Source organism: Sphaeramia orbicularis, chromosome 6, assembly GCF_902148855.1.
Source record: "Sphaeramia orbicularis chromosome 6, fSphaOr1.1, whole genome shotgun sequence".
Classification (NCBI taxonomy): Eukaryota; Metazoa; Chordata; class Actinopteri; order Kurtiformes; family Apogonidae; genus Sphaeramia; species Sphaeramia orbicularis.
The window spans coordinates 2,414,339-2,440,056 of NC_043962.1; the positions used below are offsets into that span (position 1 = coordinate 2,414,339).

At 39.8% G+C, this 25,718-nt stretch overlaps 1 protein-coding gene and 1 pseudogene across 1 annotated transcript; both read right to left on the minus strand.

Moving 5' to 3' along the window:
* LOC115421675 (heat shock factor protein 1-like) lies at positions 1-25,704 on the minus strand. The gene is given in 16 exon segments (XM_030137678.1): positions 1-90; positions 4,352-4,445; positions 4,831-4,896; positions 5,205-5,322; positions 5,910-6,051; positions 6,084-6,151; positions 6,640-6,761; positions 9,830-9,906; positions 9,909-9,928; positions 10,708-10,775; positions 11,780-11,858; positions 14,242-14,369; positions 16,621-16,748; positions 16,842-16,910; positions 16,913-16,949; positions 25,579-25,704. Coding segments are annotated over 15 exon segments (1,308 nt in total). The 3' UTR covers positions 1-90; positions 4,352-4,385.
* LOC115421684 (CCR4-NOT transcription complex subunit 1-like) overlaps positions 1-25,718 on the minus strand; it is a 969,367-nt pseudogene that overhangs the window by 323,462 nt on the left and 620,187 nt on the right.

Below are 25,718 nucleotides of genomic sequence, written 5' to 3' on the forward strand. Positions count from 1 at the left end.
ACAGGGTCCAGGTCCTGCACCGTGGACCAGGTCCTGCATCGTGGACCAGGTCCTGCACCGTGGACTGAGTGGAACGGCGGCGTCGTTGGCCTGAGGACAGAAATAGGAGAGGAACCAACACTCCGCTTTGAATAAATGAATGAATGAAATCTTTATTTCGAACATGTAGACGGTGAAATCAAAACAAAAATCAACCAACAAAATGTAAGTACTGGTACATAAATGATTGATAAGCAAACAAACAACAAAAAATTAATAAATAAAAATAATAATCCTACTATATAACACACATTCTGTGTCTGATCGATCGATGTTCCATCACAGGAGGGCGTTTGTACAGGTTTTCCTCAGCCTTCACAGATCTGATCTTCGCCAAACTCGCCAAATGAACACAAACATTCCCTGACTATCTACGAGGCACAATTTTATGTCCATATTCAAATGCTGTGAGGCATGCTGGGAGATTTCAGCCTCTGTCTACTTTGAATTCTTCATCCCTGCCACCATACTCCATTTTCAGAGGTGGTTCGGCTGCCGTTCATGATATTTCTACTGTTAGCAGGCGATGCTAACATGTGAAGGCTGCAGTTCACTACGGCTGGATGAATGGAATCCTACTGGACAGACCGAACACATGCATGCTCTGCCCTTCATGCCTCACATGTTGGCTCCAGTTATTACCTGCACAATGCAGGATTAAATGGTAGTTTACAAATGGACAGTGGTGGCAGACAAGTTCTACTGATCATGCTGTCGCACAATGGCACCATGGGTACAATGCCTCTGGTAGTAATAATAAAAAAATATATATATATATATAAATAAATAAATAAATAAATAAATAAAACAAATGAAATGATACATGCTCGAAAAGGAGTAGGAGGATGTAAAAACTTACGTACTCCTATCCCCAATTTCTATTCCTTGTGATCACTTTACAGCAATTATTATTTTGTATGAATAATAATAATAATAATAATCGTATAACAATATCACACATCATTTTTCCTATATAAACTAATATGATAATACCCATTTACAAATTATCCTACCAGATATTAATAAAAACTAAAAAAAAAAAAATCAAAACAAACAAAAACACATATATAATATAAATACATATAATATCCTATATTGTCCTATATAGTAATATAGTAATAATATATTCATATGTCCATATTTAAACTAAATATTATCAACACGTATGTGGCAAAGCCCCACTCTGAAAAACAAATGCATTCCCCCCTTCAAGCCCTTTCCTCTCTGTATTTTGTAAAAATCATTTGTTTGTATTTGTTTTTAAACTGTTTGATGTTTGGACTTTAGTGCATTTATCGGCAAACAGAGCTGGACCTGTTCCAGTTTGTGGTCTGACCAGGACTCTCATTTAAAGTGGACCTGGACTGGTACCTGTGAACCCCAGATCAGATCTAAACCCTGGACTAGCAGGACTCTGTTGTGGGCACTTTTTTACTGGATTTCTGCAAATCCACTAGTGGAAGGAAACAGCGCTCTGGGACATGAAACTCCTGCTTTTATGTGCTAAAACAATTAGTGCTCTGATTAGGCTGGAATTCTACCAGCATCTGAAAAGAGATATGCAAATGAGGTACAAATGTTAAACTATTCTAATTAATTCCATGGATTCATAGAGTTCATATTACAAATGGAGTTTGGAGTTTAAAGTGGACCTGTACTGGTCGTGTTTACCACATTAATTGTGTAAAGAGGTGGAAATTCTGTAAAAAAACAAAAACAAAACAAGAGTCCATAAATGCACCACTCTGGAAATTTTACTATGTGAATTGCGGGGGGGGGGGGGGGGGGGGGATTTGAACCTATGAAAAGCAGACCATGACCATCTGATTTTATATTCTAATATTTCTGTCAGTCATAAATGAAGGACTTAAAATAGTCTTCGACTGTGTGAAAAATGACTTAAATGGTCTTAGAATGTAAAATGTTAAACTATTCAAATTAATTCTATGGATTCATAGTGTTCATATTACAAATGGAGTTTGGAACTTAAAGTGGTGTGCATAGAGGCACACATTCAGTAAAAAAAAAAAAAAAAAAAACAAGAGTCCATAAATGCACCACTGGACCTTTTATTATGTGAATTACTGGGGGGGGGTGAACCTATGAGGAGCAGACCATGACCGGCTGAAACTGAGAAACTGACGTACTGTCGTTGATTCTGTGTGATGTGTGAGTAAACAAGCAGCAGTCAGACAGTGAGGTTGACTGGAAATCCCATGTTCAGTGGTTGTTTGTGCAGCTGTAATCTGTCCACTCTCAGTGCTGTTAAACTACAGTTAGTTTGTACTGATCCAGTCCAAACAGGTCAGGCTGGGCTGAACTAACAGGACTCTGACACTGTCAACACACCATTGGAGCGTCAGGACCATGTGGATCACACATGTGTAGAAGGGTTTATATCTGTCAGCCATCTTTTATGACTCTCTACGACACAGGTGTCAAACTCATTTTAATTCAGGGGCCACATTCAGCTAAATCTGATCTGAAATGGGCCAGACCGCTAAAATAATAACAGAATAATATAGAACTCCAAAGTTTTCTGAGTGAAAACATTTTGAAAATTGTTAACATCTGCAAACTATCCTTTAAAAAATGCGAAAAACATGACGAAACTGAAATTTCTCACAAAAAATAAGCGCAATTTTAAGTGTGTCATGTCTTGGTTTATCATTTACCCATGTTCATTACATCTTACAGATCACAGTGGATCTACAAATACACAAAACATTTAGTAACAGGCAGAATATTGGTAAAATTACACTTATGTCTCTGAGGACATTTCAGGTTGTTCATATTTGTTCAGGTTATTCATATTTTTTGTGAAAGTTTGCAAATGTAAACATGTTTTGGTATTTTACTTTTTTTATGCTAAAACTGAGAAAAATTCTGTTGTTAAATTAAATAATTAAATAAAGTTAAATTAAGCAGGTTATTGTGATATTATTTTACTTGTCCAACCCACTAGAGGTTGAATTGGTCTGTATGTGGAACCTGAACTAAAATAATTGTTAATATCTTCAGTGTAATTTTTGCATTCCCCAAATATAACCCAGGGGCCAAACTGGACCCTTTGGTGGGCCGGTTTTGGCCCGGGCCACATGTTTGACACCTGTGCTCTACAGGAACCTGGCTAGGACAAAACACTGTGGTATGAGTCAAAGGCCGTTTCTCAATACACGTTCTTCTGTTCTAACATTCTTGTGAAACGTCATCAGTTGACAAATGTGATCTGAATCTGGAGGAAACTGTATGATTGGTCCTAGTGAGGTGCCGTAGTGAGGCGTACAAGATGTCCGACAGATAAACACTTCAAACATGTGACTCACACACAGTCCCGCTACAGACAGACTGGACAGGTTTATTCACATACTACTGAAACCACCTGTGGACTTGTACCTGTACCTGTACTTGTACCTGTACCTGTACTTGTACTTGTACCTGTACCTGTACTTGTACCTGTACCTGTACTTGTACCTGTACCTGTACTTGTACTTGTACCTGTACCTGTACTTGTACCTGTACCTGTACTTGTACCTGTACTTGTACTTGTACCTGTACCTGTGCTTGTACCTGTACCTGTACCTGTACTTGTACCTGTACCTGTACTTGTACTTGTAGTCGTACTTGTACCTGTACCTGTACTTGTACCTGTACCTGTACTTGTACCTGTACCTGTACCTGTACCTGTACCTGTACTTGTAGTCGTACTTGTACCTGACCTGTACCTGTACCTGTACTTGTACCTGTACCTGTACCTGTACTTGTACCTGTACCTGTACTTGTACCTGTACCTGTACTTGTACTTGTACCTGTACCTGTGCTTCTACCTGTACCTGTACTTGTACCTGTACCTGTACTTGTACTTGTACCTGTACCTGTGCTTCTACCTGTACCTGTACCTGTACTTGTACCTGTACTTGTAGTCGTACTTGTACCTGTACCTGTACCTGTACCTGTACCTGTACTTGTACCTGTACCTGTACTTGTAGTCGTACTTGTACTGACAGTCCACTATGTCTGAGATAAAACAGGATCCGCCGACAAAACCTTCTGTTCTTACTGAGGCTCTGACAACAGATTAATAAAGGAATACAGTATCTGCAGCTTCAGCAAAAGAGTCGGACTGAAATCTGCCCTGACGGTGATATTTCAGAGGGAAACACACACACACACACACACACACACACACACAGGCACACACGTACACACACACGTACACACACACATGCACACACACACACACACACACACACACACACACACACACACACACACACACACACACACACAGACTGTTGTCAGTGTTTGTTACCTGGTGGTTGTGTCGGTCCAGTCCACCGTACACATCACTGCTCCTCACAGCCGTTGGCAGGAAAAGCCTCTGCATCCTGGTTGTGGAACATGTACTGAAACACACACACAAGTCACAATCAGATACACACACACACACACACACACACATATTTAATCTATTTAACAGGTAATATATGATCTGAACAACATGCATAAAGTCAACTGGACAAGTTCTATAACAGTATGGCAACAAAAATACACTATATGGACAAAATCTAGCTAGCGACCTACCGAGTTAGCTGTCTGTCTTTCTGGATGATGATGATGCAGTTGACAGTTTTTTTTTTTTAAAAAATTTTTTAACTCTGTTTAAGTCTGTAGTTCAACTTTGTTGTTCAACTCCCTTTTACTGTAACTTCTTGGTAGTTCAAGTCCACTGTTCTATGGAACATGACCCCGCCCCCCCCCCCCCCCGGACAGTGGGCCAACCAAACTTACAGATTTGAGGTTGGACTCCATCTCATTGAAGTTCCACTCGGTCAGAGGGAGATTTAAACTGAAGGGCTGAAGGAGAAACAGGATGAAAACAAGTGCAGTCAGTTCAGAGAAAACCAACAGGATCAAACATTTAAAGGTGCAGCTGCTCATTCAAGGGGGCGGAGCTTAACCTTTTTCATTTCCATCACATACAACAACTCAGGTTCCTTCTCACTTTTCTATTTTCTTTTATATTTGTCTAATATTTTCTGTTTGTCAGTAAATACAGTAATCAAATAGTCTTAGAGTGTGTCAAAATGACTTAAAAGGTCTTACACTCTGTGAAAAATGACTTAAATGGGCCTTAAATGTGACTTAAATGTGACTCCACCCACATCCATCCCAGCACTGGTTCCAGCCTCCACTGTGTTCTGCTGATGGTTCCTCAGAAGCAGCTGCTGCAGTTCCTCCAGACTCATGTCCACGTTCTCCACAGCATCTGAAACCTCCACTCTGCACACACACACACACACACACACACACACACACACACACAGGTCATATTGGAGATAATCGTATCTGAATTTCAGTAGCAGGACCACAACACACTCTCAAATATCAATTTCTAGCATAGCATAGCATAACATACCATAGCATAAAATAACATAAAGCATAGCATAATACAGCATAGCATAGCATGACATAGCATAACATAATATAGCCTAACATAAGCATAACATAACGTAGCGTAACACAGCATAGCATAGCATAGCATAGCATAGCATAACATAAAGCATGACATAGCATAGCATAGTACAGTATAACATAATATAAAATAACATAAAGCATAACATAACATCTTCAGCCTTTTCCATGTATCAAACTGCATGACTATGTGAAAAAAAGCATTTGAAGATCACATTTAAAATATCTGGTTGTTTTCATTCATTTGTAAAAAGTAATAAAGTAATTTTCTGCAAAACAGGCATCAACAACCACTGGAATAGAATAGAATAGAATAGAATAGAATAATGTTTGTGTCTTCTGTGGTCCGTGTGTATGTGGGTGTGGTCTGTGTGTATGTGGGTGTGGTCCCCCACCTGTCCAAGGCCAGTCTCTTCGTCCTCCTGTCCCCCATGGGGGCCGCAGAGCCCCTCCCCTCCAGAACAGACTGCACCATGGCGACGGGCAGAACGGGCGGTTCGGAGGAGCACACCTCACAGGAGGAGGTCAGCGCCACGCCTTCTCCTCCCCCGACTCCTCCTCGACTCCACCTCCTTTCACTCCTCCCCTCACCCCAGGGCTCACAGGCTCCTCTTTGATGAGCATCATGCACTTCTCCCTGTCAACACAGTGAGGTCACCAGAAACGTCATCAGAGAAGTCATCAGTGAGGTCATCACTAAGTTCATCACTGAGGTCATGTGACCATGTCTATTTAAATAAGGTTGATCTTCACTGTATTCAACTGGACTCATTTACAGTTTAATTGGATTTTCACTAGATTTCATTCTTATTTTTTTACAGTGAACGAAGTGAAACATGATGTTAAACTGATTCTCATTGTATCAATGACCATTAAAGTTCTATTCTATTCTATAGTGTATAGTCTGTATATAATAATGTGTATATAACAGTGTGTATTTAATAGTGTGTATATAATAGTGTGTATTTAATAGTGTATATAGTAGTGTGCATATAATAGTGTGTATATAGTAGTGTGTATATAACAGCGAGTATATAATAGTGTGTATATAGTAGTGTGTATATAATAGTGTGTATGTAACAGTGTGTATATAACAGTGTGTATATAATAGTGTGTATCCCTCACCTGGACTCGGGGTCCGGGTGGATCTGCAGGGCCATGGTGGTCTGGGACATGTCCGTCACGTCTGATATGATTGGACCTCCTGTCATTCCACTGGTGGAGCAGGAGGCGCTGTCACTGGAGGGCTGAGGAAGACCAGGACCCAGAGTCAGACCAGGACCAAGACCAGGACCCAGAGTCAGACCAGGACCAAGACCACGACCCAGAGTCAGACCAGGACCAAGACCAGGACCAAGATTCAGACCAGGATCAAGACCAGGACCCAGAGTCAGACCAGGACCAAGACCAGGACCCAGAGTCAGACCAGGACCAAGACCAGGACCAAGATTCAGACCAGGATCAAGACCAGGACCAAGAGTCAGACCAGGACCAAGAGTCAGACCAGGACCAAGAGTCAGACCTGTCCTGTCCTGCTGTCCTGTCTTTTCTGGTCCTGTCTTTAAGCCCCTCCCCTTCCATTCCCTCCACTGGTTCCACTGCTGTTCATTCCATTATAGACACATGACCACAGATCTACTGGGACATTGGCCACACGATAGGCCACACCCACTCAAACCCCAAACACACACACATACACACACACACACACACATACACAATGGACACACACACACACACACACACATACACACACACAGTGGACACACACACATACACACACACATACAATGGACACAAACCTACACACAGTGGACACACACAGTGGACACACACACACACACACACACACACACAGTGGACACACACCACACACACACACAACACACAGTGGACACACACACATACACACAAAGACATACAATGGACACACACCTACACACAGTGGACACACACAGTGGACACACACAGTGGACACACACACACACACACACACACACACACACACACACACACACGCCCCTTCAGGTCCAGTGGATGTTGTGTCACTGTCCTGTTGTCATGGTTACTCAGATCTATAAACCATAATAAACCTGGGCTGTTTAGATATAACACAAGTCAAGGACAGCAAACTGTATCTGTATGTGTATGTGTTTAATAAAAGAACATTTATTAGTTTGAATAAATTAGCATCTATGAATGAAGTTAATTATAGATTTAATTGTCATTATAATATTATTCCAGGTTTTACTGATGCTCAGATGGATAAAACCAACAGAATTTTATTCATATGATTATGTTTGTATTGTTCATTTTTTTTTGCACAACCTTATCTCATTTCATCTTATCTTACCTTATCTTACCAAACTTTGGTTGTGTGTGTTGTTTTTTTCGTAAACTAAATGAAATGTTACATCATTTTTTTCTAATTCAGGTCAAAACATCTGATCCAGTTCCTGTCAGGCCAGTTTTAGTGAACTTTGGACTGACAGTGAATTTTCATGGTTCATGGTTAAATTCCCCTAACTGTCTGTGTTTAAATGTGTTCAACTCCACATTCTTTAAACTTATTCTGACCCTTTTCCAGCAGATGTGAACACATGGATCCAGACTTAAACCTTCTTTAGTTTCTATAAAAAGTTAGAACACCCTAAACCCTAACCCTGGGGGACGCCCTCAGACCGTTTTTAGTCCATTTTGTCCTTTTTCTTTAGTTGGTTTTCTCATCATTATGTCTGTGTTACAGATTATGGGATGGATTTTCTGCAGGAACGTGTCCCTGTGGACATATTTATTGAACCTACTGTCAGTTTTTCTCTCATCTGTTTTACACTGCACACACTTTTTGTTCCCCCTGAGGACCATCCAACCAAAAATACACCAAAAAAAACCCAAAAAAACGAAAACTGTAATGAAATCATTCTGTATTTTTTCTGCATTCATCACAAATCAAAAATTCAACTCATTATCAGGTTCAACTGTCCAATTATCTGCCAGAGCAGGAAGAAAACTGCACTTATCTGGTTTTATTAAAATAAGACAATATTATCTAAGGGTTATAGACTGAAAACAGTTTGATTGTAAATAGAATACACTGGTTTAAAGTCCACACAGTAACATTCAGACTGATCCTCCAACAGTGGACCTGGGTTTATATAAATATTATTTTAAATTAGTTTGAAACATGTCAGTGGGAAGAACAAGATGAAAACTAGTCAAATAATGTGAACACTATTAAGTCTGAATAAGTGACTGAATCTAAAAGCTGATGTTCCACATTCTGCTCAGTTTATCGACGTCAGATGTTCTTTTTTTACAGTGAACTCAGACAAACTGTTTCTCAGACACTCCTCAGACTTCAGTCATAAACGGCTGAAGGACACCATCACATGTTTATCTGATGGATCTATGATTATGATGGGTTAGTGGGGGGGGGAAAAATGTGAAAAGCCTCCAGTGCAGACAGCGTGTTCCTGTTAGACACTGTTCTGCAGGTTTCAGTACGGTTCTTCAGTCAGCAGGAGGTGAAAACAGTGGATGGAGTTCAGTCCAAGGTTCTCCATCCTGTGGACCTGACCATGTCCAACAGTTCCACAGATACTGTCCTTTAAACCTGATGCACTGAGGCCCTCTAGTGTTGAACAGACAGAAGTACTACAGTGATGCAGTCATACACATATCTATATCTATATTTATATTCATATTTAGATTTATATCTATATTTATATTTAAACCTATATCTATTTTGATATTCATATTTATATTAATCTATATCTATTTCTATATTCATATTTATATTTAAATCTATATCTATTTTATATTCATATTTATATTTAAATCTATATTATATCTATATCTATATTTATATTCATATTTATACTGATATTGATATTTATATATGTATATGTATATCAGAACAGTGGCCCAGTGTCCACAGTTCCTGTTGACTGTATTTGGCTTCAGGCTCTGTTTGTGCTGAATGTAGAAGGTCTAGCACCGTCCTAATTATAGTATCCAACAAAACCAACGGCACTGAGAAAAGCAGCAGAGCAGCAACGGTCCAACAGAAGAACGGAAAGAAAATATATCATATGACAACTACTGCAAAGGAAACTGGAATAAAACAGTGTCACCTCTGGACAGGAACCGACTGGGATAATGCTGTGGTTTCTCGCTGATCTAGAATCAGATGGTTTTGGTGGGTTTCTAACTGATCTAGAATCAGATGGTTTTGGTGTTTCTAACTGATCTAGAGTCAGATGGTTTTGGTGGTTTCTAACTGATCTAGAGTCAGATGGTTTTGGTGGTTTCTTACCGACTGGATGTAGAAGGACTCGTGCATGGGCTCCATGGGGTGGTTATGGCTGAATTTAGAGGAGGGAGGCTGGGGGAGCCATCGTCCAGCATCAGGGGCCTGGAGGGAGCAACGGAGGACAGCAATGGTCAACAGAAACAGGCAACAGAAAACAGGCAACAGGGAAACAGGGAAACAGTCAACAGAAACAGGCAACAGGGAAACAGTCACCAGTGCCCCCTCATATGGATGTGGGTGTGGTTGGACCCATTTGCTCAAACCTGCTGGATCACACACAGACGCTGCTGTAACAGAACTCATCCATTCTAACTCTAACCCAGTCCAAACACACATCGGCCTTTAACCCACTGGTTCCAGGTTCTGGTACTATTATTATTATCATTGTTGTCATTGTTATTATTATTATTGTTGCTGTTGTTTTTATTATTGTAACACAGTGGACACTGACTCCTTCCATCAGGTCAAACTCCTTCATAAAGACACTTGTGTTGGACTTTTGTGTCCTAGTGTCTCTCTGCTTTCTCATGTCGGCCTCGTTCACACTCAGCAGTAAAGCTGAACCAGCACTTTACACATACACACACACACACACGCCCTCACACACACACAACACACACACACATGCACACACACACACACACACGCACACACACACACACCACACACACACAGGCTGCTGTAGCAGGGTCATGCACTCTGCTCAGCCACCGTTGTGTGTGTTGTGTGTGTGTGTCTGATTCAGCACTTGTGTCCATTCACAGCTCGTTGCGTTGGATGTTGTGTTGGTCAGCTGAGCCAGCCTTCCCTCTGCCCTGTTTGTCGGACTTTTGTTGATTGCTCTGCTCTGTGTGGTGTGTGTGTGGTGTGTGTGTACTCACAGTTTTCTCTTCAGGCCCACTGTGCTGGGTGTGTTGGACTGCATCTGGCTGAACAGAAACTGAATCAGCTGCCAACGACAGAAAAGCACAGCATGAATCAGCAGCAAACGCACTTTGTTTGACACTCAGTCATTATGTGGTTTCACGGACAGGAGAGAAGAGAGGAGATGATGATGATAATAATCTGGATGATCTATGATTGCACGCTCAGCTGGAACCACAGAACATGACTAAACCACTAAGGTTGTGAAGGGAAAGTCTGAGGGTAAAGAGGAAATGAAGAAGAAGAAAAACAAGAAAAACAAAAAGAAAAAGAAGAAGAAAAAGAAGAAGAAAAACAAAAACAAGAAGAAAAAGAAAAACAAGAAGAAATAAAAACAAAAAGAAAAAGAACTGACTGAAATGATTTGAACATCCTTCATTGTTCAGATCTGCAGTGTCAGTTTGGGATTTCACTAATTCATCCCAGAGATCGGACTGGACCCTTTGGGGGGGGTCGGACCGGATCCTTTTTGGGGGTTGGACCGCAGACCCTTGGGGGGGGGGGCACCTGTTTGCCACCTGTGTTGTAGATCCACAGAACATGCAGACACTTCAGATACTGGATCTGTCACCTTGTTTTTAAAAAGCTTTGCAATTTAAAAAAAAGAAGAGATAAATGGAAAAAAACAAAACAAAGAAACACATAAATTATATATAATATGTTCTGCATTTTCAGCTGTCCTTTTCTCTGAATTTAGATTGGTAGTTTGTTTTGTTTTTTTTAATGTTATTTTCTTTCTTTTTGAAATTGCTTTGTTTTGGTTTAATTTCTATGGTTTTCATGTCAGTTTTAGTCTTTTTTTGTAACAGAGGTCCAGATAAACTCAACTTAGGAAAACCTCATTGTTGTAAATCCTGTTTTTTTTTTCCTTCTTGTGTTCGTTTCTTATTTGGACCAACTCTCAGATGATTGGTTCAGTGTTTGAAGAGTCTTCAGATCAGCTGGATGCGCTCCTCACAACACACACACACAACACACACACACACGCACACACACACACACACACACACACACACACACACCACACACTGACCTGTTCATGACCTTCTGCTGCTGGGTGTGGTTCTGTCTGAGGGACACCACCTCCCTCCACAACACCTCATTCTGCCTGAAAACACAAAGAACAACATCAAACACAAACTACACACACACGTTGTCTTTCATTATTCACCGATGGAGCTGATGGGAAAATGAAACTAAGAAAACACACATTAACAGATGAGCCATAAAAAACACAGGATGTGCAGCAGTAGACTCTGCTCCATTCACCCTCAAATTACATGAATATAACTGAAACATAAACATTTGTCTAATAGAAAAACGACACTTTCACCCAAACACTAGTTTTTCCTCTGAATAGTTGTTGTTTTAGGTGTTGTTCGTAGTTAAATTGGTATATGACTCAAAACTGTAACGGAAAGACCTTTGAGTCCAACTAGATCAGGGGTCTCAAACATGCGGCTCAGGGCCCAAATGCGTCCCCCCAAAGGTTCAAATCCGACCCCTGGGATGAATTTACAAAGTGTCAAAATTCCACAGTCCAGACTGTGGAACTCATTTTAGTGTCGGTTCCACATCCAGACCAATCTGATCTACAGTCAAATAATAACAGCAGAAGAACCCATACAAAAGAATGACTGCAGGTTTACTACTGGGTTTGATGTGAAAAAATAATGTTACATTATGTCTGTAAATAATGACAACTTCTAATTTTCTCTCTCTTGCTCTCTCTCTCTGGGTATTTTCAATTGAATGAACGTACAAATGAACAAACAAATTAATAAATTCAACTGCCAAAGTCAGTGCCTTTGACAGATACTGTGGCCGATATTTTCACTCTTTTTAATCTGATACTAGTGGTTTTTCTGTAAAATTGAGGCAGTTAGGGTCAAAAACTGGATATTTTGAAAATCATGACCTTGAGTTTGACCTTTGTAGGTCATTGAAGGTCAATTAAACTGGTACCAAATGAAAGACCATATGGGACTTCCTATGAGTCGATAATACAAAGTTAGCTGGTATCCGTCTGAGTTTAACGATAGAAGCTGTTTTATGAATATACAAATGAGCCGTTTGAGCCCTGGACACATTAGACAAAAATAAGTTAATATATATATATACTGAACAAAAATATAAAAGCCCCACTTTTGTTTTTGCTCCCGTTTTTCATGAGCTGAACGCAAAGATCTAAAACTTTTTCTATGTACACAAAAGGCCTATTTCTCTCAAATATTGTTCATAAATTTGTCTAAATCTGTGTTAGTGAGCACTTCTCCTTTGTCCTTTGCTGAGATAATCCATCCACCTCACAGGTGTGGCAGATCCAGATGCTGATTAGACAGCAGGATTATTGCACAGGTGTGACTTAGGCTGGCCACAATAAAAGGCCACTCTAAAATGTGCACTTTTACTGTATTGGGTGGTCCAGGGGGGTCAGAAAACCAGTCAGTATTTGGTGTGACCACCATTTTCCTCGCACAGTCTTCTTCATGAATTCTCTGAAACAGCTTTGGAGATGGCTTATGGTAGAGAAATGAACATTCAATTCACAGGCAAAAGCTCTGGTGGAGATTCCTGAAGTCAGCATGACCAGTGCATATTCCCTCCAAACTTGTGACATCTGTGGTATTGTGCTGTGTGATAAAACTGCACATTTTGGAGTGGCCTTTTATTGTGGCCAGCCTAAGGCACACCTGTGCAATAATCCTGCTGTCTAATCAGCATCTTGATCTGCCACACCTGTGAGGTGGATGGATTATCTCAGCAAAAGAAGAAGTGTTCACTAACACAATTTAGACAGATTTGTGAACAATATTTGAGAGAAAAATAAACCTTGTGTGTACACAGAAAAAGTTTTAGATCTTTGAGTTCAGCTCATGAAAAATGGAGCAAAAACAAAAGTGGTGCGTTTATATTTTTTGTTCAGTGTATAAACATGATAAATGAGGAAGGAAATGGATGGAAAATAGAATTTACAATAATTTGGCGTTAGTTTGAAATCACTACGATGAACAGAAGGGAAGTTATGATAAACAGATTTTACATCCGTTACCATAGAAACCAGAAGTTACACACCCTAGAGTGTATAAACGTGTGAATGGAACTGGAACAGATGGTACTGTGAACTGGAGGTTGATCAGATCAATACTGGTGAATTACAGATATTAGAATGTCCGAAAACTGAGTTTACTGCCAACCCCCCACCCCCCACCCCACCCCCCCACCCCCCGTGGCACTAACGAGGGCGTGGCCTTTATGACATCATGATGAATACCCATCAGACGGAGAACAGAAAATGAACCACTTGATAAATGTCAGTTTTTCTGTGAAAAGATCTTTATACACGAAAATATTTTATAATTTAATTGGACTTTTTTTGCACTAAAACAAAGACAGTTTGGGAGTCGTTATTATTTATAGGTTATTATGGGATGTTTTTAAAGGCTTTAAACACACACACACACACACACACACACACACACACAGTGTACTCACGGTTCATGTCCTGCATCTGCATCTCCATGTTGTCCTGTTGTGTCCTCAGCAGTTGGACTTCATACAACAGTTTGCTGAGGTCCTCCTGTCGCACCTTGGTCTCCTCACTCTTCACTATGGACACCTGGACACAAACACACACCTATGGACACTTGGACACAAACACACACCTGGACACAAACACCCCCCCTCAGGCCCAGTGGCGGCTGCTCATTCTTTCAGACAGGGGAAGCTCATTGTCGGCTTACATCCAAAAAAAAAAAAAAAATTGTCAAGTTATTTAAACATAAATTCGTCCTCTCTTCCATTTTAAGAAAATGCTCAGTGACCTTATCGTACCAAGTAAACAAGAAAACATTGAAATTATGTTAAATTGAAATAAGGAAGTAAAATGAGTGTGTTTTATTTACAGTGCAAGAAATGAAACAAGTAATTTAGTAGTGGTTTCTGTGATTTCACAGCAGAATGTGTGACGGTATTAAACTGAACTGTGTCAGTGAAGGAGCAGATCTGAAAACAGCTGTCAGTCAAACGGGATTCAGCCTTTAGACCCATCCTCCAATCAGCACGCGGAAGCTCAGCATCCGATCCAGCTGAGCTCCGCCCACAGCTCCATTCACCCCCTAGAGACGACGAGCATCCGGGGGCGGGACAACATGGTGGCATTTGTCCAATTAGCGTCCAGTTTAGAGTCAGTTTAAAAGCAGTTCCACTCAGTCCCATTGAAGGCATGGACGCTGAGCGTCTACGGACAAATGCACTGAGCAGAGATGGAGGAGAAAACACAGACACGGAATGGAGGAGAAGTGAACAACATCCAGTCCACTGATCTGGGATCAAACTGATTCTGAACCAACTGGTCTGAGAGATGAACGTGTTCCAACACATTTGGAGTCAATGAAATGTCAACACAACCGAACAGATTTGAACATTTAATTGGAGTCATTTTAGGGGCAGAGGAGCTTCCACTGCAGTCTGACAGAAAACAGTCCTGCTCAGGACTGACCTGGACTCAAACACACCCCCTCAGGTCCTTTACCTTCACCACAGTTAAACTAAGTCCATGTGCCTCTGCTTCTGTCAGAACTGTCTGTCCACAGGCCTTCGACCTCCTGGACTGAAGGCAGATCCTTTATGTCCTGTCCTCCATTATTGGACACACACTGATTAGTCCAGGTGTGTCTCATTATTAGACACACCTGGACTAATCGGTGTGTCCAATAATGGAGGCAGTAGAAGGTCTGTGGACAGATTGAACAGAGGGCTCTGGGATCCAAAACAATAAGGACTAATGTCAGAATAGAGTTTGATATTATGGGATAGATATCAGGTGCATTGGTTTGTTTGGTTCAATTCTTCTCTTTGTTTCTAAAATGACTCACAGATGGTTTGGACCTGAATATAGATCAACATTAATTCTGTTTTTTTCTCTGATGTCCCTGTTCTTCCTGTAAATGTCTGTAATCTTTGTCATGCTCTGACTGTAAATACTCATTTCCATCTACTGTCATCACATCTGACTGAGGAAACAAACATACTACCATTCAACTACAGTCAATACTGAGGTTTAATCAACTCTATGGACATAAATCTGTGGACACATCATGTCTCCAGCTGTCACATGTCCTGTTCAGAGGAGCACACACACAAACAGCAATATTAATAATCAATAGGATATCTACTCCCATAATATAAAACTATATTATACACTGCAAAAAAAAGGAATGTGATGTAGATAAACTGAGCATAATGTTGAATATTTATGTGAAAGATCCTTTTTTAGATTTATTTACTTATTTAGACTTAAACTGGTTCAGATTATTTGACTTTTTTTTCTACCTTTTTTTCTTAGTCTGTGTGTTAGTATTTTTTTTTTCTTAGCCTGTATGTTACGGGGTTTTTTGTTTTGTTTTTTGTCTTAGCTTGTATGTTAGGGTTTTTTTTGTATGTTAGTATTTTTTTTTTTTTTAGTCTGTATGTAGGTATTTTTTTCTTAGTCTGTATGTTAGTGTTTTTTTTCTTAGTCTGTATGTTAGTGTTTTTTTTCTTAGTCTGTATGTTAGTGTTTTTTTTCTTAGTCTGTATGTTAGTAGTTTTTTTCTTAGTCTGTATGTTAGTTTTTTTTCTTAGTCTGTACGTTAGTAGTTTTTTTCTTAGTCTGTATGTTAGTAGTTTTTTTTCTTAGTCTGTATGTTAGTTTTTTTTCTTACTCTGTATGTTAGTAGTTTTTTTTTAGTCTGTATGTTAGTCGTTTTTTTTTCTTAGTCTGTATGTTAATATATTTTTTCTGTGTTAGTGCGTGTCCTGACCTTCCTCTTGATGTGCTCCTGTATATTAGTATTTTTTATTTTATTTTTTTTTCTGTATGTCCTGACCTTCCTCTTGATGTGCTCCAGCATGTGTTCGTGTCCCTGCAGGAAGTACAGGTGTTGGAACTCCGTGTCATCTCTCTCAGGTTTCACCAGACCACTCTGCTCGATGTTCACCACTTTACGGAAACCATCTGTAACGACGAAAAAAAAAAAAAAAAAACCCACAGAGTGGAGAAACAGAAGAGAAGGAAGCAGCGAAGGAGGACATGTAACGGTCTACTCACACATGTTGAGCTGACGGACGAAGCTGGCCATGTTGTTGTGTTTGAAGTACTTTGGCAGAACTTCCTTGCAAAGCGTCCCTGACGAATGACGTGGAAACTGGTTCCAGTCTGAGGGACAGAAGGGTCAGATATGAGGAACTTCACATGCATGTGAGTGGAGTATTCACACAGGGTCAGGGTTCGGCTGGGGGTGAATTCAAACAGGAACATCTATGTTCAATCTTTTATGACTTTTTTTTATGACATCTTCTTTATCATTGTTTAAAAAGCATCTGTAAGGACTTTAATTCATGAAAAATGTAGTAAGCTGTATATCATTTGAACTGTATTTGATGATTTGTAATGTGATTTGCATTTTTATTGTTTTACTTTAGTTTACTAATTCAGTTATATTGTATGTTTAATTCTTTTTTTCTTCTTTTTTCTTTTTTTCCCTGTGTATTGTTCATTCCTGGGAGGTATTCATATAAGCCTTTTTTGGCTTCTAACCTCTCCTGCACAATGATGTTACTGTTTGAATGTTGTTTTAAATTTTTCCTCTTGCTGTTTTATGATGTGCAAATAATAAATAAATAAAAGAACAAAAGAATCCGAATGACTGTGTTTGACCAGGTTTTTTTTGTGCTTTAAGTAATCTGCTGACAAAAGCCTTGAATCAACTCCAGATCTTGAGGTTTTCATCTCCTGGTTCCTGGAACAACTTCAGTTGGGAGCTCCGTCTATGAACTCTGACTGTTTGGACTGATTTAACGACAGTGTTCAAACTCTGGATCACTGTTGGTCTGTGAAGGTTTGAACTGCTTCTGTTGGTTTGTCTGTGTTGTGAATACTTTATTATTATAAATCTGTAATTATGGGACTCACTGTAACCCAGATTTTGATTCAACTCAAAGAGATTGAGTTCATATTACTTAAATGTGTCTAATTTATTGACATTACTTGCTAATTCTGATTGAGGTGTAACTTGTTCAAGTCCATTCTGAAAATAAATTGTGTTTTAAGGTCCCTCAGTGGTTTTTACTCAAACAAATTGAGTTGGGTTACTTAAACCTGTGTCATTTCTTTACATTAATTATGAATTCTGAGTAAACTATACTTTTTAATAACCTATTTTATTGTAATCATGTGTTTGAGCACAACTCAATATCATCAAGTTTTGCCTGTTACTAATAAGCAGCGCATTGACGGCACCAGCTGCCAAAAATCTAGTTTATAACCAGTTTTGACAGAGTGGCGGTGAGCTCTGAACTTCGGAGACAGAAAAGAGACGGAACAGAACAAAGACGAAGAATTCTGCTGTATTGTGTGATGGCGTGTGAGGGCCACATAAGAAAAAAGAAAAAAAAAAAAAAACGCTTGTCACTGCGAGAATAAATTCATTATTTAACGAGAATAAAGTCGTTGTTTAATGAGAATAAAGTCATTATTTAACGAGAATAAAGCCTTTATATTTTGAGGATAAAGTCATTATACAGACCTGATCAAAATCTTAAGACCAATTGAAAAATAGCTAGAATTTACCTTTTGCACATTTGGATCTTAATGAGGTTTTAAGTAGAGCTACAATATACAAAAGCAAGAAGGGGGAGTGAGACAAAAAGCACTTTGAAGAAGTCATTTATTGAAAACAAGTAAACTGAAATAGGCTGTTTATCAGCTGATCAAAAGTTTAAGACCATAGGCTATAAAGGCCAAAATCTGCTCAAAATTCTCATTTTCTGTCGGGCATTCACACGGTCATGCCCTCCTGATGGCTAAAGCGCAGAAGCTTTCTCTTCTTGAACGTGGTCGGATCGTCCAGCTGCATAAGCGAGGCCTCTGGCAGCGTGCCATTGCTGCTGAGGTTGGACGCAGTAAGACAGTCATTCTACATTTTTGGACAGATCCTGAGCATTATGGAACAAAAAGTCAAGTGGTAGACCCAAAAAAAATGACACCTGCGCTGAGCCGGAGGATCCGATTGACCATCAGTCAAGACACAGGGCGGTCCTCCACCCAAATGAAGGCCCTTATTGGTGCCGACTGCAGCGCAGTAACCATCAGACGGCATCTGCAGGAAAAGGGTTTCAAAAACAAAAAACCAATTCAAAGACCTCGTCTCCTACAACGCCACAAAACTGCCCGTTTACTTTGCCAGGAGCATCAAACATGGGACACTGAAAGGTGGAAAAAAGTTTTATTCTCTGATGAGAAAAAATGTAACCTTGACGGTCCAGATGGCTTCCAACGTTACTGGCATGACCAGAGATCCCACCTGAGATGTTTTCTACCCGGCACAGTGGAGGGGGTCCATCATGATCTGGGGTGCTTTTTCATTCAGTGGAACACTGGAGCTTCAGGTGGGGCAGGGTGGTCAAACGGCGGCCGGTTACGTGCAGATGTTGCAGCGGGCGTCCCTCATGACTGAGGGCCCTGGTCTGTGTGGGAACAGCTGGGTTTAAAAACAGGACAACGCTGCAGGTCACAATGCTCGCTTGACCAAGGACTTCTTCAGGGAGAAGAACATCACTCTTTTGGACCATCCCGCATGTTCCCCTGATTTAAATCTCATAGAGAACATTTGGGGATGGATGGCAAGGGAAGTTTATAAAAATGGCCATCAGTTCCAGACAGTTGATGCCCTTCGTGAAGCCATCTTCACCACTTGGAGCAATGTTCCCACCAGCCTCCTGGAAACACTGGCATCAAGCATGGCCAAAGGAATTTTGAAGTGATTACAAGAACGGTGGAGCTACTCATTACTGAGTCCTACTGAGAACATTTTTTGTTCTGGTTTGGAGAGTTTTTTGTAATTTTTGAGCGATGGTCTTAAACTTTTGATCAGCTGATAAACAGCCTATTTCAGTTTACTTGTTGTTTTCAATAAATGACTTTTTCAAAGTGCTTTTTGTCTCACTCCCCCTTCTTGCTTTTGTATATTGTAGCTCTACTTAAAACCTCATTAAGATCCAAATGTGCAAAAGGTAAATTCTAGCTATTTTTCAACTGGTCTGAAGATTTTGATCAGGTCTGTATAATGAGCAGTCGTACCCACTGGTCGATGTAGAACTGTGAACATTTAGTGCAGTTCTTTCATTTGGGGGTTCGGCACACAGGCCAAACACTGAGTCTGTCCATCAACACATTCTCAGTCTGAGGACTGAAGTGAGTCTGCACACATTTGGGTTTGTTGTAAGAACCGAACTGATTTGTAATAAATTTCCTCTTTAGTTTAGCAGAAACTGCTGCAGTGTTCATCTGCAGGGCTATCAGTGGAAACACCAGAACTAAACACACAGGGGCTGTAGTTCTGAACAAACTGTGAGGAGACTAGTCCAAGTTTTTGAGTCCAACAGAAGAGAAAGTTGCTGCTTCACTTGTTGCCTTCGCTGTAAAACCGGAAACTGTTGAATTTTCAAAATATTACCACTTTAATCTAATAAAAGTACGACTTGATTCTCGTTAAACAATGACTTTATTCTCGTTAAATAAAGTTTCTTTTTTTTAAACTACGACTTTATTTCTCGTTAAATAACGACTTTATTCTCGTAGTGACAAGCGGGTTTTTTTTGTTTTTTTTTTTTTCTTATGTGGCCCTAATACGCCGTCGTAGTATTAAAGTTTCCACAAGTGAATTTTTACCAAGCAAGATGTTGGACCCCCGTTTGAAGCCACTGGTGAATGAGCTGACTGCATCCACAGAACAGTCAGTTAGAACCTGACACTGGTTCCATGTCATTACAGTCCTGACTGATAGCTTAGCTGGTTAACCAGCGAACTCTGCCCGACACTTTGTTAGCTAATGTTAGCTATGTGTTCACTGGTAACGTTAGCTATGTGTTCACTGGTAACGTTAGCTAGTGCAAGTAACAGAATTGTATGTTGCTCTCAGACAGCTAATGCACCTGGGCTGAGCCACACACCTGAACCAGCTGTACCCAGCTCCACCACGGACCATCGAACGTCCCAGTAAGTTTACCCAGACGGTGGACTCTAATATATTGTGTGACAGAGGTGTAGTAGGAGTAAGCCTACTACACCTACTTGAGCTTTGCGATGACGCGACTGTCTGCTTTGGGTACACTTCAAGTCCACCAGTGAGAATTGGGCACCGAGAACCGGTGTCAGATAAAATATGGACCCCTATAAAATTTGTACCCCGAACCCTAACCCCAAAAGCGCACAATTCTACTCGCAAGGTATTTATTTCATAAGCCTCGCTGAACCTGACATCCGGTAAGGCTGCGCTCGCGCATGCGCAAATTCCAAATGGTCCAAATTTTACAAGGTCCGTCTTTTATGCCACACCGGTTCCAAATTGGTTCCTTAGCTCATCTAACTCTAGCTAGCTGAAGATGGAGTGGAAGTGTAAATATTGTGATTTTATTAGTGAGAAAAAGGCCCAGCTATGGTCCATCCTCCTTCTTCAAGGCTTGCTTTGTAAGCAACTTTGGTTTTTCAATACCTCCTCTGCTCCTTCCCCCCTCCCTTGCTCCCCCCATTCTCTACCTCCCCTCTTCTCTCCCTACCATACATATTATTTTAAGGTGTGTATGTGTTAATAGTTTCTTTATTTTATTTTTTTTGTTGTTGTTGTTGTTTGAAAAATGAAACCAAAACTTCTCTGGAGGAGGCAAACTCCAAAATTGTGACCTGTGTTCACTCCAGATCATTTGTGCATGCCTCTTGCACCTGTCCTGAGTGATTTTCTGTAGTGTCGCTGCACTGGGCAGTGTTCGGACACTGGACAGGGCAGACATGTGGGCTGTGTACCTATTGAGGCTGTTTGTAGCACTATGTTGTCATGGTGACGCGATCATGCCCTGTTCCTTCTTTCAGGACGTTGCCGATGAGGGAGGTTTGTACAGTGATGTGCCGGTGGGTGTCGTCTGCCATGAACAGGAAAACATCCCTCCACACACGCAGTCCCTTCACCACAGTGCACCCTCAGTGGGAAGCATCTTGGAGGGAAACATTGTGATGGATGTTGAGAGCCTGCCCCAAGCCATGTACATTGTCTTCAGACTTACCTATGCACATCATCTCAACTACCCAAAATACATGAAGAATACTTTTGTTTTTTTTTCAACAGGTACTTCTGAAGTTAGGTAAGACAGATCTGAAACTAAACTTCAAACACTCAAGAATCAGCTTACAATGTAAGATCCAGACTCTCCTCTTCCCAAGTCCAAAGTCAAATGTGAGTTTTGTTTTTTTTTTAATAAATTGGCAGAAAAGAAAAAGGAAAGTAATAATTTTGGCCTTCAACATTTGTTAGATACAACTTTGAAGGGAATGTATGGATGTGAAGAGAGAGGGTAAGGAGAGAAGGACAGATTAAAAAATAAATAAATAAATGTTACTTGGGGGTTAGAGAAAGCATGGGGGCTGTGAGGAGGGGAGAGTGTGAACTCTAGGTGAGTATCTACTGTCTGTTTTATTTAGGGATCTGCTCTGTTATTTTTTTCACCCTCCCATTCTCTCTTTTTTCATTCTCACACACTTTTTTATATTTCCATGGACATATTTACCTCCGCCAGGGGGTATTGTGATCACTTTGCTTTGTGTGTATGTGTGTGTGTGTGTGTGTGTGTGTGTGTGCGCTGCGTACGTTGTGTTTGTTTGTTAGCAAGATAACTCAAAAATTATGGACGGATTTTCATGAAATTTTCAGGAAATGTTGATACTGGCACAAGGAAGAAATGATAAAATTTTGGTGGTGATCGGGGGGGGGGCAGATCTGTCTTGGCAGAGGTCTGTGCTCTCCGAGTGCTTTTCTTCTTGTTATTTGTAAATGTACAGAAGCCAGTGTTCAGCAGGGCTGAGTTTTGTCTTGCCAGTTTGTCAGCCAAAGTTGAAGAGGTGATTTGAAGAGTACAATATGTAATGATTGGAGGTAAAGCGGAAGAGAGCTTTGTATTGTACCAGTTTGTGAGGCAGATTTTTTTTTTTACTTTTCATGCCATCATTGAGGAGTCTGCAGCCTATTAGGCCATGGCTTTGTTTCTTTCTTTTATTTTTGAAAAAAGATATGTTCAATAAAAAAAAAAAAAAAATTGGATCAATGTAATGTTGCAGTTGCATTAAAGATGAATGTCCAACTGTTGGACATGTAATAGGACTGACCGTTAACTGAGAAAAGAATTAGACCTGTTGATCACTGTTTTTTCATGACTTAAAAAAAACCTCAGATTGCACCCTGGTAACGCCCACCTGTCACCTATAACTGTGGCTCAGACGGAACCAGAACCCTGAAACAGAACAGCAGTCTTCTGGCTGACGTTAAACCAAACTGTATTTTCAACCAAAACACAGACGCTAAAGTGTTGCAGAAAACGACAGTTGAAGCAGAAGGTGTGGAGTGGGAAACATTTGTCCTTCAGAGTATGTAGTTCTCAATGTTCCTGCAGTCAAAGAACGGAAAAGAAAAAATAACTAAAGAACCTCTGAAGTACTAAGAGCTGACAGAGTACGACTGTGTTTGAAATGAAAAACATGAAGTGGTTTTTCAGGAGGATAAAACTATTCCAGGAGCTGAAGGTAAAGGAGCAGCACATTCAAAGAATAATACAAACTATAGACTTCACTGCCTGTGTTGAACCTTCCAGATCATGTGTTTGGTGAGGATTTATTGAAGAAATGAGTTTGTATGAAGAATACTGACAGATAAAGATGTAAAAACTGCGGGTTTGGATCAAAAACAGACAGATGTCTGTAATCAAATGTGTGAAACAGCCCTGAGGTTCTTGGGTGTAAAGTAACCTTTAATACATTTATAATAATTATTATAGAGATGAATAAAGGTTTAGTGGGTTTGAACAGCCAAGGTCTTAAACATAGATTAGATACATTTACAAAAAACACATGTTATGTAGTTTTAATGCGTTTATATAAAGTCCAGAGCCTTAATATTATTTTAAAAGTCACTGTAGAAATTAATAAAGGTTTAGTTCAGGGGTGTCAAACAAGCGTCCCCCCAAAGGTTCCAGTCCGACCCTGGGATGAATTTACAAAGTGTATAAATTCCACAGTCCAGGCTGTGGAACTCATGTTAGTGTCGGTTCCACATCCAGACCAATCTGATCTACAGTCAAATATAACAGCAGAAGAATCGACAAAAAAGAATGACTGCAGATTTACTACTGGGTTTGATGGAAAAAATATTACACTATGCCTATAAATAATGACAACTTCAAATGTTTGTCTTTGTTTTAGTGCAAAAAATAACATTAAATTCTGAAAATATTGACATTTCCAAACTCTCCTGTACCAATAAAATGTGACTAACCTGAACAAATGTGCCCAACCTGAAATGTCTGTATTAAATTCAGTCCAGTTTGAACTCTTTTCTTCCTGTTCCTCAGTGTTTAGTGTCTTTGGAGATCTGATCCAGAATGCACATGGACTAATGAGAAGTGGAGGAAGAAGATTGGTAAAAATTGCACTGATTTTTCTCCAGAAATTTCAGGTTTTTTTCAGGTTATTCACATCTTTTTGTTTGGATAATTTATAAAAGTAAGTATTTTCATAATTTAATGGGGTTTTTTGCACTAGAACACAGACATAAATTGTCAGTTGTCATTATTTATAGGTTCTTCTGTTCTTATTTCACTGGTTGGGTCCGCTGCAGATCAAATCAGACTGAATGTGGAACCTGAAAGAACAGGAGTTTAAGAGCCCTGGGTTAGTGGGTTTGAACCAGTCCAGCTTTGTAGTTTGAATATATCATATAAAGTGTAGATTTTAATGTTATTGAATAGAGACAAGGTTCACAAAAAAAGAGTTAAAGGAAACTCTAGACCACAGGTGTCAAACATGCAGCTTGAGGACCAAAACTGGCCCGCCGAAGGGTCCAATTTGGCCGTGGGATGAATTTGTGAAATGCAAAAATTATACTGAATATATCAACAGTCAAGGATGGTCAAATCACTTTAGGTCAATTCAACCTAAATTGGGTCAGACCAGTAAAATGCTATCAGAATAGCCAATAAATAATGAAAAACACATTTTTCCCTCTTTGTTTTAGTGTAAAAAAAAAGTCAAACACACAAAAATGTTTACATTGAGACTAGCCCTTTTATAAAAAAACATGAACAACCTGAAATGTCTGAACAGAAGTATGTGGAATTTTAATAATATTCCACCTGTTATTAAATGTTTTGTGTATTTGTAGATCCACTGGGATCTGTAAGCTGTGATTCACATGTGTAAATGATAAACTGAGGTAGAATATTGTTAAAATTGCACTGATTTTTCTTTAGAATTTTCAGGTTGTTCATGTTATGTTCATGTACAGTTTGTAGATGTAAACATTTTCATTACATTACATTTACATTTTCATCACAGAATTTGACTTTTTTTTTACTCAAAAACAGAGAATACTTTAGAGGTTACTTTATTTATCAGTTTTTACTCTATTATTTGTGTTATTTGACTGGTCCGGCCCACTTTAGAGCATATTAGGCTGAATGTGGAACTGAACTAACATGAGTCTGACACCCTTGGACTAGAGGACATTTAGTTCTGAATATGATCCTTTTGTCAGTTTCGTATTATAAATAGGATTCATCCAGTGAAATTTAAATATAATACTGTGAAAGTCTGTGATTCTGTTTCATTTTTCAGATGTTTACTCTGTGACCTGTTTGATATTTGACTCATTTTAAAGGTTTTTTTAATAAACCTGACTGTCCTCAAACGCATCGTTGCTTGACACTCATTAACTTTAAGTGTCCAGAGACATTGTTCCTGAACTCACCGCACTCCAGCAGATCAGGTGGTTGGTGTCCGGATCCTCCACCAGAGTCCACAGTTTGGTGAGGAACGCTGGGACGTTACTGGTGTAGCTGCCGTCCACCCCCATGGCTCCTGGAGACTCCTGCATCCTGACACCGGTCC